At 38.3% G+C, this 16,430-nt stretch overlaps 1 protein-coding gene across 1 annotated transcript; it reads right to left on the reverse strand.

Moving 5' to 3' along the window:
- Nucleotides 1-5,883: 5,883 nt before the first annotated feature.
- LOC137978788 (coiled-coil domain-containing protein 97-like) lies at nt 5,884-11,948 on the reverse strand. The gene is made up of 2 exons (XM_068825854.1): nt 9,785-11,948; nt 5,884-7,710 (listed from the first exon to the last, which is right to left on the reverse strand). The coding sequence occupies exons 1-2, from the start codon at nt 10,401-10,403 to the stop codon at nt 7,502-7,504; spliced, it is 828 nt and encodes a 275-aa protein (XP_068681955.1). The 5' UTR covers nt 10,404-11,948; the 3' UTR covers nt 5,884-7,501.
- Between the last annotated feature and the right edge of the window lie 4,482 nt (nt 11,949-16,430).

A 16,430-nucleotide genomic window follows, 5' to 3' on the forward strand; every position in this document is an offset into this window, starting at 1 on the left:
TAGTTAAAATCATTATAATCCACGTCCCAAGATGCCTTCGAACTCATACCTCATTCTTGTTTGGTTAGTTGTGAATTTTCTTTTACTTCTGCATCATCAATAAAATGTGATGGAAAAACATGTGTAGCAAGGCTTGATAGTCATCTGTGTGAAAATATGATAATATAATTGTTATTATTGTTATTTTATTCATTTAGGAACTGTAACCACTTCCACATCAGAATTTTGCCAGGTTACTATTGTAAAGTTAGGCTTTTACCAGTTTGTTGATGGTTTTGTGGACAGATGTCATCTTTGCTCTGACAACTTGTTTCTTATTAACACCTGGAGAGTTATGAGAGAATTAATACAGTTACAGTACTGTAGAAGCGCAAGACTGAGCAGTACGAATGAATCTTAAAGTGCAGGGAAAAAAAAGCACTGTTAATAGCGGGATGGATAGCTGGTTTCAATATTATGCTTTAAATTTGTCAACGTCATCTGTTGGCCTTATACTTGTGGATCAGGGTATGACATCTGCAAAGTACCTACCTTATTTACTTTGACACTGATTCAACAACAAAAACCAATATGCGATTTGACATACCAGAAATGTATTAATAATAATATGGATTGATTTATTTGCGCCCACGACCCACACAGCTATGCATCTTTAAACATATTGTGTGAAAAATAACGTTCTATCTAATTTAGTATTTTTATTATTATTCCAAGGTATGATTAAGGGTGACAATGGCTTTTTGAGGGCATTTTCCAAGTGCTATAAAATTGTGCCATTTCAAAATAATTATGTATTAAGTAGCTGCTTGACACCATTAGGAGGAGTGGTGCGACTCATGGTTAATGTGCGTGACTCCAGATCGAGTGGTCCTCCCACTGTGCATCTCTCCACCCAGGGTATAAATGGGAACTGGCGAAATGCTGGGGGCAACACCTGCGATGGACGGTGCCATCCCATCCAGGGTATAAAAAAAATACTCTAGTTGCTTCATGCAACAGAAACCGGGAGCGCTCCGGCTCTCTGATGGGCCACTTGGCTAGGTAAACAGGACTTTCCTTTTTTTTTTTAGTGCTGGCTTGAATGTTGTTTACTGTGATGTTGTGTAATTTCATTGGTGTTGAGTTTGCTTTGTTGACCTCTACCTCTGCTCTGAGAAAAAGAAAGAAATTTTTCTCTTGAGCCTGGGGATACTCAGTTTCCCCTCTCCTAAAAAACCAATACTACAAGTTGTCATATGAGTTGATTTGTTGCATTTTGATTTCTGTACAGTGTCCCCAATTGGGGTCATTACACTTTTTGTATCCACCACCCCCCTAAAGGATGGCGGGTTTTTGCAAATCTTTGCGGGGCCTTTGGATCTTGTCTTCAAAGGACAGCCGAGACATAAACTTTGGACCCCTCTGCCAGTTTTTAAAAAAGGTGCAGACAAAATTCTCAACGTTTCGGATTTCATTTTTTAAAAAAGGGTGACGACAAAAAAAAAAACTACGGATTTAACCATCCTTTGGTTGGGGGGGGGGGGTGGGGGAGATGTGCGGATAAAAACTGGAACGACCCATTAGGGCCCCAGTGTTGTACAGTGATGTTTGAAATCTGCACTGTCAAATTATGGACCAAGTTTTTTTTTCCCATTGATTTATGGCCCAAGCACGAAGCACATGACCCATAACATTAACGGGCCAATAAGAGGGGGTTAATTTTACAGGGGAACCACCAAAGCGGAGAAAATGAGGTGGTTAGGTTCAGTAGGATGTTAACATGTATATGTACCTGTACAGTCGTACACTTATATCTCTGTGGTAATCAGTCAATACAGTTTGCACTTAAATTTGAACTGGTTGGATTGGGCTGTGAGTGATATTTGATACCATTGATTTGTTGTGTTTGTTTTTTTAGGCCTGTGGGTTGGTGTAACAAGCCCATTCCTGGTTGGGTAAATAGATTAGTTCTGGTCAGTTTCATATTTCCCGTTCCTGGTAAAGTGCTTCCAAGAGAGTGGATGACGCCTGAGGCTTACTCGCAGAGCACTCTCGCATTATGTTTCTCATTCCTTCCATGGTAACAATAATAATAATAACTACATGTAGTTATTTTTGAAACAGTCAGGTACATGTACTTACATGTACAATACAGATCATCATGGCAAAAAGGTGTTACATGTATATTTTGTGAATTTTCCATGAAGCTTGTTGTACTAGAATGAGGCTAACCACAAGACAAGACAGAGGCAACTGAGTCGAAGGCAACCTGAAGGCTCCTTTTTCTTTAGCTTCTGCCGTAACTTACAGGGGTGTTAGGGTGGGCGTCACCCCAATCCTAAATGTACTTTTGTGTTTTCTAGACTTCTCCAGACAACCAGATGATGAACCTGACAGAAAGTGAGCACAAAATACAGCTGACATCATGTTGATAATGGTGAACACAGTGAAAAAATACGCATCCGTAAAGAAATAGTGCATTAACCTACGTGTAAATAGCCTTTGCACTATAGAGTTTGTGTTTCTACAATCATGTACTTCCTGGTAAAAAGTATGAAGGCTGTCTTTTTTCACCATTTTACCCAATCTTTTCATGGCGGACATCTAGTAACCCATTGACTCCCAGGGGTTCCCCAACAATGAGTAAAATTGTCTGGTGCTAGACAGAGTGAAATTCTAAGTCTGGTTTGGGTTTGGTGTCAAAGGGCTAAATTCTTAAAATTATTTCAAAAGTGCTCAAAGTCATTTATAATTTTATAGGCACTCCTTCTTGAACAACTGATAGCCCTGGATATTTTTTACATTGTAATTGTTTGTTTCATATTTTATTTTTATGTTTATTCTGTTTTTTGCTTCATTAGAACTCTATTTAGCTCTGCAGCATTGTTTTGATGAATTGTCACAATTTAATATTTATTTTCAAGTAACTGGTTCATTGCTACTTATTACAAAGAACTTTTTGCAAGCACCCTTTGAAATGTGGTGCACAATTCAAGCTCTATTTAAGCCATTGAATTCAATGATTTATAGTAATACAAGAATTCCTTTTCCAGCATGGCTGGCAAAATGTTAATTATTGATCTTTAGACTTTGTAGGATAGACCATCAAAAAGAATTTTATGCATATAGGGTTCATATTTTCTAGGTGGCAGACAAGGAGAGCTTTGAATTTTGATTTAATGGAAAAAAATTATTTTTATTTAAAATTAGCATATTCAGAATGTTATTTGACATTTGTAAATATCATTGTCTGTATTTTCAACCATAGAGATTTCAACTGAAGTTAGAAGGTTCCAATGTTGTACTCACATTTCTGAAAATTTCAACAGTTTGTTTAATTTAAACTCTATTTTTTTACCACAGTTTACCAGGATTGTTAAATTTAAGGGGCTAGGTCACGCTATTTTAGGTAATTTTGTTTAATTTTGTTAATTATGAGCGCTAAACGTCAAATTGGCAGAGCAAGAGTCTTTCATTTGCAAAATCACGGCAACATAACAACTGAGAATGATTTTCAAGCTTTGTAAATGACATTTTGATATAGACTGATATAAATTTGAAAAAAGGTGGGCCGACGTTTTTTCAAATTTACCCAAATTCAATCATTTCAATCCTCTCCAGTTTTGTCCATCCATGTCCCTTCTTGGCTTCCCTGTGTTTGTTAGAGTTCTTCTATAGTTTTGAACAGTTATTTTGATATTTAGTTAATTCTATGACCATTCGATCAGTGCTGAATATGCCTAAAAGAGCGTGACCTAGCCCCTTTAATACAGATCAACACACAAGTTCTTTTGTTGTTACTAACATTCCAAAGTTGGATACACTGCAGGGCTTGAAATTAACGTTTCTGCTCAGGTGCCAGCTGGCGACTAATGGGAAAAATTTGGTTGCCAGATCATAAATTTTGGTCGCCAAGTTATTTTAAAATAATATATGACTTACGTGAGAACAGGATATAAATGTTACTTTACATGCAAGAAAAGTCAAAATTATTAAATAGAAAAAAAAAAACATCACAAGAAAGACCTGTAAAGCCATTGTTGTTTTCGGCTTTGTTGTTTAATAGTTTGGTGATAGTTTTTAAATGGAGCGAAGCACAGTCCATGTTTTCCATAGCAAGGCAAACATGGGTCCTTTATCCTTGCTTTTCACCTCTTAAAACGTAGTTCTTTAGTGTCCTACAGTTTGCATTGCAAACAACTTACCTTTACATTTGCACGGCCCAGGCCCCCTCTTGTACCAGTCTCCGACCGGAATAAAATAAAAAGAGCAGCTCGTATATGGTTTCAGTAGCATCTAGAATCAGAGGAACTTGGTTTCTTAACGTACTTTTCTACCGACATTTATCACCATTATTTTATTAATCACCTTGTGCAGGTGTTCGCTTTCTAACGGAGGAGGCAGGTTCTCCAACCCTCTTTACGTTAAGGGTACAGGTTGCTTTTTGCACAGGCGGGCCAGAGTCGGAAGGTAAACCATTATAAGGATTTGTATGGGAATCTTGATAACAAACTGAAAAAATATTTACCTGCAAAAGTTCTCAATAAAAAAGCCGTACTTTATTGTCGTGGTAAATTTCTCACTTTTTGTGTGGTTATTTGCCTGATTGAATGCGATTTAAGTGACTTCTCAAATTCCCAGGTTGTCACTCGTACCTAAATACATGTAAAGGAAAGGCTGAGAACTGTTGTGGGTAAATATCTTTTTAATTTTGTTATCGACATTCCCATACAAATCCTTATAATAATTTGTTTACCTTCCGGCTCTGGGCAGCCTGTGGTTTTTCAAGGTTCCATACAAGTTTCAAACTCATTATGGAATGTCCAGGTTCATTATCGATACATTATCAATGTCAAGCTAGTTCCATGGAGGTCCTTCGGTAATTTGGCTAACTCTACGTTTTCAGCACTCACAACTGATGATAGATTTAAATTTTCAATTAACCTTCTTGCTGAATCTTCGTCTTCGTGTTCTAGCTACCAGTTCTGACCGATTTCATCATATAGATTCAAATACAAAAGCTTGTGTCTACTGTTTATCCCGGTTTATCAGACAAAACGTGAATCGCCAGCTGGCGACCAGTTCTGAAATTTAGTTGCCAGCACTCAGTTTTTGGTCGCATTGGTGACCAGTGAGTCGCAATTTCAAGCCCTGCACCGGTTGCAAATCAACAATAATGTAGTTAATGACAATGCCTTCATTGTTATGACAAGTTTCTTACTATCATAAAAGATGAAAATGAGACAAAAATGCATTTATGTCCTCATTTCTCTGATCTTATCTATAATTGTACCAAACATTTATGGTTTTGCTTAAAGTGGTACTATGATAAAAAAATCACTTCCTTTTTTCCCCCCAGATTTTGAAAGTGTTTGCTTAACACCTGCCTGGCAAAATTTTGAGCTTTAATTTTATCCAAAGGCTGTTTACTTTGAGTGTAAGCTTTGGATTTTACAGTCTCCCATTACTCATGTTCAAAACTGACTGAATGGACATCAGATTGGAGTGTTGGATCTAGGGAAAAGTGACATCATTCACTCAATAGCTTAAAATTTCAGTGTGTAAATGCAGTTTATGTGTATTATGTATGCAATACACAAGTTTAAAAATCTGTAAGCGTGAAACTGCATTTTATTAATTAGTTAGTAATGGCGGACCATTTCAATAGCAAATTTCAGTTAAAATACACAAATGTCTTTTTTAAATTACTTAAGGCTAAAAATTTGGGTCACTTTAGTGTTTACTTAACATAGTTTTAAAATCCAAAAAAACAAGGTTTGATTATTTTTTGATCATAGTACCACTGAAATTCAAAAGAGGAGTTAAAAAGTGGTGGAGGGAACTATGCAATAGTGCTGTAATGCTTATGATGTATGGTGCATATCAGTACTCAGCATCAACCTTCTTTTATTATAATTTATTTCTTGTATGATGTGCACAAAGGTTGTGGTAAGGACTGACAAAGACTAAATTTTATGGGAAGTTGCACATGCAACAGGCCATCATTCTGAATCATTCATTCATAAAGATTAATAACATTATTTTTATGTAATGGTCGTTTCAAGTTTAAATTAAGTGGTTGTTTATAACGTCAGCAAATGAATTACTGTAGTGCGGGCGATTAAGTGTTCTAAACAAAGACTTTCACGCAAATTGAGTCTGACTGTGTGTTCAACTTTGGCTTCCTCTCACAAATGAAAGCATTTGGCAGATTAGACAGTCAAGCTTTCCCTGACATTTTTTCAAAACGGAGAACTGATTCAAAAGCTCGGGGTTTGAAATTCCGTGGCAACCTTTCACATGTGCACCGACAGCGGAGGCTCTGTGTTCTTCAGTTCGCTGATGGAGATGACAAGTAGTGAAGCCGATATAATCTGTATCACACAGATCACATTTAAATTGATAAATGACGGGTGCTTTCCTCTCCCGATTTTAAGCTGCTCGCCAATTTTTGGACTTGTGAATACTGATTTGTATTGGGTTGCCAAGACTTGACACAAGCATTACATTTATCACTTGAAAATGAAGTCAAGATGACTTCGAAATGCCGTGTATGTACCGGTATTTCAAAAAGTTAACTACTTCGTAAGAGGCCATTTCTGAGTGCATGTCTGCCTTCTCTTCAAAGTGAGTCTATGTGTGAAGTTTTTGTGATGGAAATAAGTTCTACTTCACATGTGAATGAAAACTCATTTTCATAACAAAAACTGTGCACTTAGACTCAGTTTGAAGACGAGACAGGCATGATCACACAAATGGCCTATTTATTTTGTACTTGGAAAATATCCTGTTACAACTTTCTCATTGAGTTCAAGAAGCATTAATTTAGAACAAAAATAATTTGTTTGTTTTGTCCCAAGTATTGCTAATTTTTGCTACGCGTACAATTTTATGAAACCTAATGGGCCATTTCCGAGTTGCTGTTTGTCTCCGTTTCGAAGTGAGTCTTGGTGCTAAACTATTGTAAGGGAAATGAGTTTGATTTACATAAGAATATGCAACTCATTTCCATTTGAATGATTGTGCACCAGGACCCACTTTGAAACTGAGGCATGCAGCAACTCGGAAATGGGCTATTGCCTTCAGCATGCTAATGTGCCAATCTGGTACAAGGTTAAAACTTTGGGTTCATTGCTCTAGGCTCCCTGATATCGTTAAATGGGTCAGTTTAGTACTTTTGAAACCAACTAGTACGCCAAGTAATAATAATCTATTCCCCTGGATAAGCCCATTTCACATATTCATTTGGTCGTAAACGAGAACAGGAATGACAGAACAATAGCTTGCATTTCCATTAGCAAAGCTGCAGACAACGTTTTTTTGGAAAAACGGATAATTAATTTTTATCCTCATTTGCACTTTAGGCCAGGTAGCTCAGTACACTGCTGTAAAATGATGGGATGGTTTAAAGAGATTTTAGCTCAGTGTGTTACAGCTTTTCACTCTTCTTGTGACAAGAACGTGCTCTCTGAGCCTCCTGACAAGTCACTTTTCTTCCGCTATGACTACCAGTGAGTTACCTTTAGTCTTCACTGTCAAAGTACTGTTCCTCCTCATCTCTCTCTCGTATTTTCAGGTCATCATACTCAGTGTTAGCATCCACAGTGCTGTAATCAAACTCCTGTTCTTCACCACGTATGAATTTGTCCTGCATCACACTTAGAAATTCTTCATGTAGCATGAGTTTTTCTTGTTCTGTCGGACAACCCTTGAGAGGGCTTCCTGTCTCAACTAAAAAGGGAAAACACCAACAACTAATTTTGATAAGAACCAATTTCACTGTTGGACATCCTTAACAAGATGTCAACTGGAAATTGGTTCTGCAAGCTTGCTGACTGGATGTTAAGTTTTTCTTTTCTCATCTGGAACACTTGTGGATTTTCTTTAAACTCTTTAAACTCAGTGGTAGCACTGCTTATTACTCATATCACTCAACTAATCTAAATTTATGTGGCCCTGTACAGCATTGTTGAGAACAAGAAGGAGGCTAATTCTAGTTATTAAAAACTGAACTACAGATATCAGATTTCCACCATTTTCATATTGGCTCGCCAGACACAGGTTATCAGTTCATACATGTATACCTACTGTACCTAAATATATGGTCAAGGAATACATCGGCAATAAAGCAAGCTGAAAACACTTTTGCAGTTCTGGGAAAAAAGCCATTTTGGATCGGAATTGACCAAGGCCATGTTACCATTTTGTGCCAAGTAAAATCAACATGGAAGAGTTGTTGATCCTGGAGTTTTTCATAAAACAATTAGGTATTCTACTCAGGCTTGCTGAATATAAAATGATTATAACCAACTCAGTGCTATGCGCCTCGTTGGTTGTCTGTCACTTCATATCCAGTGCGTCCTGGTAGAATAATTGTCAATTAACCCATTCACATCTTAAGTGTGCCCCCTGGCGAGTACAATCGTCTGTCGTTAGTCTCACTCTCAGGTGGCCCAGGGAAGGCTGAAGACTAAAATTAATCCAATGGAAAATTGAGCAATTTCAGTTTTTAGTGGACAAAAATCTGGTAGCAGCATAATTTTCAGTATTTTACAGTCCTTTTTACATAATTTTTCTTAAAGCTAAAGATATAAATTATTGCCTGGAATAACACCGAAAATAATTTCCCATGGGAACAAGGAAAATTAAATTTCAAAGTTCATAGAAATTGTGCAAACACAGGTAAAATTCCATCATCAGTACTTTCAAGCAGGGATCCACATTCGCAGTCATCCGGTCGTCTCAGATGACAAATAACCCGTCCAGACGAGTATAATAACTCCAAAGGTCGTCCATTAGACGAGTGAAGTTTTAATAAATGTCTTTTCATGAATGCCATCGAATGTTATAATATAGAAATTATGTACTTTTGTTCTGATCGCTTTTCCTTTAATGGAAACTTCCAGAAAATGAGGAATAAACATGCAGCTTTCCTCAGCAATGAAATCTCAAGTTTGGGCGCAATCTTTGACCATGTGGTACTTTCCATGAAACAACTGCAGGCTCAATTTTCATGTATCTCACCGAGTCTCTCACCGATGGCATGGGATGGCATGGTTGTTGGCAAGTCGTTTAGCTGAGCTCATAATGTGGCGTTCAACTTAGTTACAAGATGTTTCGCCACCTCCGGCAGAAAGGAAAACAAGTGGAGCAGAACCCGCTGCTTACAAACAGGAAAAACACAAAATCTTGGTAGCATATTAAAGGAAGACACTAGACAGGAGCGTCAAAACTTTGGGTCGTTGAATCGTAACTTTGTAAGCTACATTCATGTACGTTTAACCGTAGCAGATATGGGCCACTGTAAATTGGGTTCCCACGGTGCAAATAACAAAATACTCCAGAGTCAAAATTCATAATTTCTGACGAGAGTGTAAAATAAATCGCGAATGCTCAAGTTACAAGTAACTTTATTGACCATCCAGTCTATATTTCCGCATTTTTGCCTGGGCAACCCAAAAGTTGTCCGGGCAAGTACATCATCATAAGACGTACTTGCCTGGCTGATGACTTTGATCAAAAATGAGTATGGATTCCTGTTCATCAAAGGCAAGTGCTTCTTATGAAGTTCAACAGTTGTTTTTGACGTTTGGCGTTGTTCAGAAGGTGGATAAGTAATTCACAAGGTCAAAATCAATGAGGGTTTGACCAATAGGTAGTTAAAGGACTAGCTGGTACCCACTATCAATGGGAGGGTGGGGGGGGGGGGGACAGTATAATTTGCGGGATCACATGTGACTTAAGTCAGGTAAAGTGATCCTTATACTTAGGTAACATTTACATAACTACTGTATGTAACAATCACCTTCCTCTTCTGGAGTATCGCTGCCGGATTCACTTTCCTCTTCAGTACAGTTCTCCTGGTCCCTCTGGTATTCAAGTAACCATTCATCCATTTGTTTCTCCTGTCGGCTCATTAAAAGTTCTGACAGGCTGGGGTCATGGCCCATTTCAGCTTTGTCTCTTTCAAATTTTTCTTCCTCGCTCAAATACTGTCCAATATACTGTTCATATAGTAGAGGAGATCGTTTTCGCATTTGCTCCTCGCTGAAATAATCACTATTCTTCATTAATCTTTGAAGGCATTCAAAGCGTCTATTTCGGACCCCCACTTTTTTCTTTTTCGTGTCAAGAGCTTTTTCCACTTCTTTCACCCGAAAGGCTATCTCATAATCGGCAATTAAGTGTTCAAAATTCCCGAGATCGTCCTCTACAAGGTAATTCCCAAATCGATTCAGAAATGATCCAGGGCTTTTATCTAAAATTTTCTGCAAAATAGAAACTTTTTCAGCAGCTGTCAAATCAGGTTCCCCTCTTTGCTGGCTTTTAACGACAGCATCGCTACTTGCAACCCGTAATAGCATGTTTTCCACACAATTTTTCCTTTCTGTAAACGAGGATGCTTTGATCGAGTCAGCAGCCATACTGTTTGATTACCTGGTTCCAAGCCCTCGCGGCAAGCAAACAATATGTTCGTGAATTACACATGTTCGTGTCTTTTTCCAACCCGGCTCAAAGAACAACATTATTTTGCCAGATCAACAACTTAATGTTTCCTTCAGGTACATTTCTTTCATGAGGAAGAAAAAACACAGAAGGTACGGCAAAGTGTTGAGAGTAAATATTCATTGCTTTGAGGCATTTAACAAACAAAATGTGAACGCGGGAAATTTTTCCATTGATTAATAAATGACGAAGAACAGTGATCAATAAATTATGTGTTCCGTCACATGATACTCACAGGATCATGGCGTAACCGGTAAAAATACAAACAAAAAGTATAAACCCACTACAACGAATCACGGGGGAATTTGAAACAGCGAGAGTGAAAATACAGGTATTGTCGTAAAGTGCATTACAAAAGACGAACCGCGACGCAACAACGAAAGAAATGTTCAGAATCCCAGACATTTTAATAATAAACTCTTATACAACATATATTTCACATTTTTGCCAGATTAAATTTCAGGCTGTATACATAGCTTTCCATAATTTTACAAATTTTACAACAGAATTCAACGAGAATAAAATACTTACAATACAAATTATGTCTTTTGTTCATTCGAACGACAAAGAAACTGCCAAGCGATATTGCAATGGATCGATCGGTCGACTGATGGCCAATACCTACTGAATATTTCATAAGACGGTAGACACCACCTACATCAAACCATGTCTCCGACGAAACAATTTGTCAATATGTCTTACAACTTTCTACAATTCAAGTCTTGCGCACCAAAACTAACTTCTAAATCATAAAGCTTGGGTGCATTTATGTACACATAAAGAGCGTTCATTCACGCACTGAACGATAATCGTAAACAATCTGCAAAATTCTACAAATTTCCGTACACGTACGCTAAACATTCTTCATCTTCTTAATTTCTAGGAATCCGATCGACGATCCCACAATAATGGCCAGTTCTTGTAAGAGAAAAAATAGTTCAGTTCAGCTGTTTACTCTTTGTTCCTTGCGTTTAAAATTAACAGTTGGCTTCCAAGGGTTTTTTTACTGACTCGTATTACGATTTCCGCGCCGTTTCACTTTCTGTTACGCACCAAAGAATAATGGAGCTTCGTCTCGCAGTAATCCTCATCTACCGGCGAAACGAAACGCTTGCAGCCACATTCTATCTTTCTCACTCAATGTAGACATGGTGGATGTTCCAGAAAAATTTGACGCACCGGATATTGTTCGAGTTCGCTTTCTTCCTTTAGAAGGCATCTGCCATGTGGTCGGTTCCACTACGGACAAACTATCGATTGAATCGATGGATTCCTGACTTGACGTCTGGTAATCTGTACAAGAACATGAATGGCCTTTCCTCTGACATCTTATCTTTTTTTTACGGATCACAATTGGAAAACATCCTCCGATGAAAAAAAGGAAAACCAGGAGAACTTTCATGATACGCGTCATACTAGCTTCCTTCTCAAAACCCGCCGCCACTCGTAACTGATATGCAAATAAACTGTGTCCATTTTTATTAGTAACCACAGCGACCTTTGAACCAAAACACAGACATTCATGTCATGACGTCATGACCCAAAAAACCTTATGAGGAGTACCCTAAGTTCAAGAACGGCAGAAATGGAATTTCACCTAACAAAATGGATAATCCAGAAAAAAAACTCCTTGATCAGGGAGAGAAGATGAGTATATATTACTCCAATCTTTCAAAAGTCCAAGATTTTTGTTTCACAGAAGATCAATAGAAGCAGAAACAAAATACTGTCTACACCATCCCTCTCAAAATAAAGGTCAATGTCTGATATATGACATCACACTGAGTCTTGGCGGGAATCGTTGAAGGTCTTGTGACGAGCCAAATGAAACTGAAACTGGGCTCGTGCATTTCACGAGTGTCTCGTTCTTTTTTCGGCGGGTTGAAACAAAACAATGACAAATTTAGTTTTTAGCAGCAATGTAAGCGTATCTTGAATCATTATAACCACGCGTGATGAGTAAAAGTCGAAAACTTTGTGTAGCAAGGCAAAGGCCTGCTTTGGGCCTGTTCACATTCTATTCTCGTGTATTCTTGCAGACGAACTTGAAAACATGATTTTCTCTTTCCTCCATATTAATCCTATTTCCCCAAAATCTGTTAAAGTTTTGATAACATTTTTTCGCTGCAACGCCAAAAGCTTTACCTTCAAGGGGGAAAACAATCTTTGAGTTTTGACTGTTATGATCCAACTGGCGTTTTTTAAATAAGGCGGGAAGGTCGATCAAGGGTATTGCCTCGTAATAAAGTTACGTTTCTGCTAACCTTTGCCTTAGACCGTTCAAGTATTTACGAACTAAATCACATGCAAAGTAGTACAGTTGTTTATTTGCACCCACAAAATGGCAAACATCGAGCATTAGCTAGCTACAATAGTTTGACTCGTTCGCTTCCGGTTATAACTGTCCATCTCCCCGATGTGTGTATTGAATAGCACGAGAGTGAGCCATCTGCCAAAACATACAAGTTTGGCATCAAAACAGCAGTAATCGTATAAAAGTTATTTAATGTAAATTGAGGAAAGGTTTCTCAAATACAAACATCAATTTTGGCTGTATCTACCAAGCTCAGTGTCTAGAGTCGGGAATAAAACTTGGATATCAAGAGCGACACTTGTGGATATCCATTCGCTAATAAATGAAACATCTAGCAATTTTATTTGCAGGGATGGAACTGGAATCAACTGAGGATAACTACTGAGTATTTTACAAGGAGGATAGCCGAGGATGAACGACCTGAGAGGTCATTCAAGAAAACTGGTTTCATAACACAGGATGTCGATTTCTTTCGAGTTATTAGGTTACGTTTGTGTTTGGCCAAAATTCTGTGTAAAATAACTCCAGACAACATTGGCTTAGATCCAAACATTCACTGTAAGGGTAGTATTTCCCCCTTTTCTTTTGAATAATTTTCTTCTGCATTTCGACAGCACATGAACACCATCAATGTGAATATGGAAAATAAATTATTGTAATGCCTTTAATGAACACCCAGGTGTTAACGTTGTTGTTATGTGATCAACGGATATTCCAATCTAGCTCCTCGGAGCTATCCTATAACTTGTCACAATTGGTTCTCCACTGTGCACCAAGAGGTTTTCTCCGAGTACTCCGGTTTCCCCTCTCCTCAAAAACCAACATTTGCTTTCAGTTTACAGTGTCCCCAATTAGTGCTCCAGCGTAAGAAACGACTAAAATAAAGAATAAAGACACTTAAATAAAGTTCCTTTCCTTTCCTTTCAGTCCTTTGTGCCGTTAAGAAGAGCGTGTATGCCAACCAGCTGTTTCCAAGTTGTCATAGTAACCAACAAACATGACTCCAAATGCCCTCCTTACAAGGAGTTTCACTTCAGAAACGACATTTAAACTCCAAGTAACAATCGACGCTCCTCTGAAAGCCTAAGATAATTAGCTTATTAAGAGATTAGGCTCAAATAAAAGCTGTCTTTTACAGAACCCGCAAAAAATGTCAATATTTTGGACATTAATAACTCTCTGCGTGAGTCAAAGACATCTTCCCGGTCCACTTCCTTTGAAGCTTGAGATAGCTTGAGAACTCAATTATTCCAAATTTTATTCCACAGTTTTCTGATATTTCCGCAAAGAGCCACTTCTCAAGAGAAGACGCGCACGGAAGAGATGCGAGTTTGACAGAACTAAAAATAAGTTTAAACAGATGCAGTTCTTAAGTCGGTTAAATTGAGGGGGCGGCGTATAAAGTACTCCCCTTAGAACTGCAAGACCGAACATCGCGGGCAACTTTTTGGCCAATTAGTACAAAATTCTCAATGGTAAATTTCTCCAAGAGAGCGCACCTAATAAAAAAAGGTGCTCTCTTGAGTGTTAGGCTTTTATTTTATATCAAAGGCCTCAACGGTGACAACGGTATGTCTTCAAGAATAAAAGGAGGTTTGTCTAACTCTTAAATGATTCCTCGAAACATTTCCATTGAACCTGTATCATATATGTCATGGGTTGGAATCTCGTCCAAGCCGCCTGAATTTTGTGCAGACAAATACTAAAATTGAGTGCGTTTACAGGATCATTTCTCAATTTCATTTCTATCCGGATCTCATAAGTCTTTTATTTAATTTTCATGCATAACTCATTGGCAAGCAGTCAAAGAGTGCTATGCAATGCCAGATTTATAATCGATTGGCTCACATGAAAAGCAGAACTCATTTCTATTTCCTGCCAGTCGGTTTGTTCAGATTTCAGACTTTGCGTGATGTAAAACAGTAAAAGTTGATCTTTCGCAAGGGCTTTCCGACACAATTTGTAGACGTCACAATTTACAGCGTAATCGACTTTCTCCTGTAAACATTGAATAACCGCACGACAGTTTTGTTCGTTTACAGTGCAAAGCTGAATCAGCTCGACTTCTTAAAAATATGGCATTTAAAGGCCATTCAAACGACTTAAGCGCATTGTTGTACTGGGTAAGCTGCTGCACATACTCTAAACTCGCGCACAAAAAGAAAAGAAACTTGGTGCGCGCGCATTTATGCGTCATAAATGCCTATTTTTGTCTTTAAGCGAGGTGGAGAATTGGGAAAGCAAGGTTTAGAGTGTTCACCAGAGGATCGTTAAACTCTGGAGCACACAGAGATGACACAACAAAATTCTTCTATATTGAAAGCAAACAAGAGTTTTCCATCTGGCTTTACCGATACGGACGATACAGTTGAACCAAGTCTCCGCAGCGTAAGTGCCAATGGCACTTCTCCCACCTACAAGTCTGTTATTTGTCGTACAAGGGAGACCAAGGCTGCTTTCGACGACGTTGTTGATGACAGAAAGACGTAAGTGGTTCAACCTTATCATGTCTCAGTGTGTGCAATTACACCGCACTACTCCAAGCCGGCCAGGATACCGTCATAATATTAAACTTGAAGTTGTTCTGTTCACACTAGCAAACAAGTAGGCTTCTCAAAACGGCACATGATACATGCTCAGTTTAATTTACTCTAACATTGACTTATCTTTGCAAATCTTTCTTGTAATTGCTGATATTTATTACTTGCTTACTAGAGATAATGCATCCTCTCTTCACGCTTCAGAAGATCTCAGCCACACGACTTCCAGTGTTATTGATAAGGTATTAAGTAAAATGTTTCTAGAGATATTTGGACGGGCCTATCAATAGTACCTCAAAGCTAATAAAAATTCCAAGTTGCTCGATTTCTTTTGTCCAAGCGGACAAAATACGCGAAATCAGCCAACGCTGCCAGATGAGACTGAACCCTGTCAATATTCAAGGCTTTGTATGCATTTGTGGGGTAAGCTTTTGCAGATCATCGTCATCATCTTATTTAGTAACGCAAAGTTACAAAGTTTGGCAGCCAGTAAGGCTGACGTGGACCTACAAGCTGTCGAAACAGCTAACACAAATTCGTGTACATTTGTTCCACTTGAAGGTACAAACTGCTCCGCAGGAGACAACTGGATCTGATGATCTCCTGAAGCTGCAAATTCAGTTGTAAGTGGATGTATAAAAAAACCGGACTGGCGGGGCGTGTATAGGACCTCACATGATTAGTAATAAGGACTCGGACATCAAAAAGGGGGATTATCTCATGCCTGTTACTTGATTGTTTCAGGAAAACAACAGGACAAATGAAGCGGTCCAAACAGCATTATTTCAAAGCCAGCCGGTTGCAAACTCAAATGTTATATCCTCAGTCGGCCAAATACGAGACACTTTATTTTCTACAAGATCACAGACTTACGAGAGACAGAAAGGCAATCAAAGGGATAAAAAGAGAACTTTGACCGTCTGGGAAGTGGAAAGGTTGGTTTTACGATTGTAATCAAATCATGTACTTTATCTCACAGAGATCACAGTACTCTAAACTGAAAACTTTCAAAGGAAAAACCCTGAGATGCAATTGCTTTCCTGAATGTATATGAACCGCATTTAAGATTTGCAAATTTGTAACGCCATTTG

The sequence above is a fragment of the Montipora foliosa genome, chromosome 12 (assembly GCF_036669935.1).
Source record: "Montipora foliosa isolate CH-2021 chromosome 12, ASM3666993v2, whole genome shotgun sequence".
Lineage (NCBI taxonomy): Eukaryota > Metazoa > Cnidaria > Anthozoa > Scleractinia > Acroporidae > Montipora > Montipora foliosa.

Excerpts from the sequence above, each read along its gene's own strand:
- LOC137978788 (XM_068825854.1), bottom strand. The coding sequence starts at position 10,403 with ATGGCTGCTGACTCGATCAAAGCATCCTCGTTTACAGAAAGGAAAAAT. Across the intron at positions 7,711-9,784 it reads CGATACTCCAGAAGAGGAAG|TTGAGACAGGAAGCCCTCTC; the intron begins GTGATTGTTACA and ends TTCCCTTTTTAG.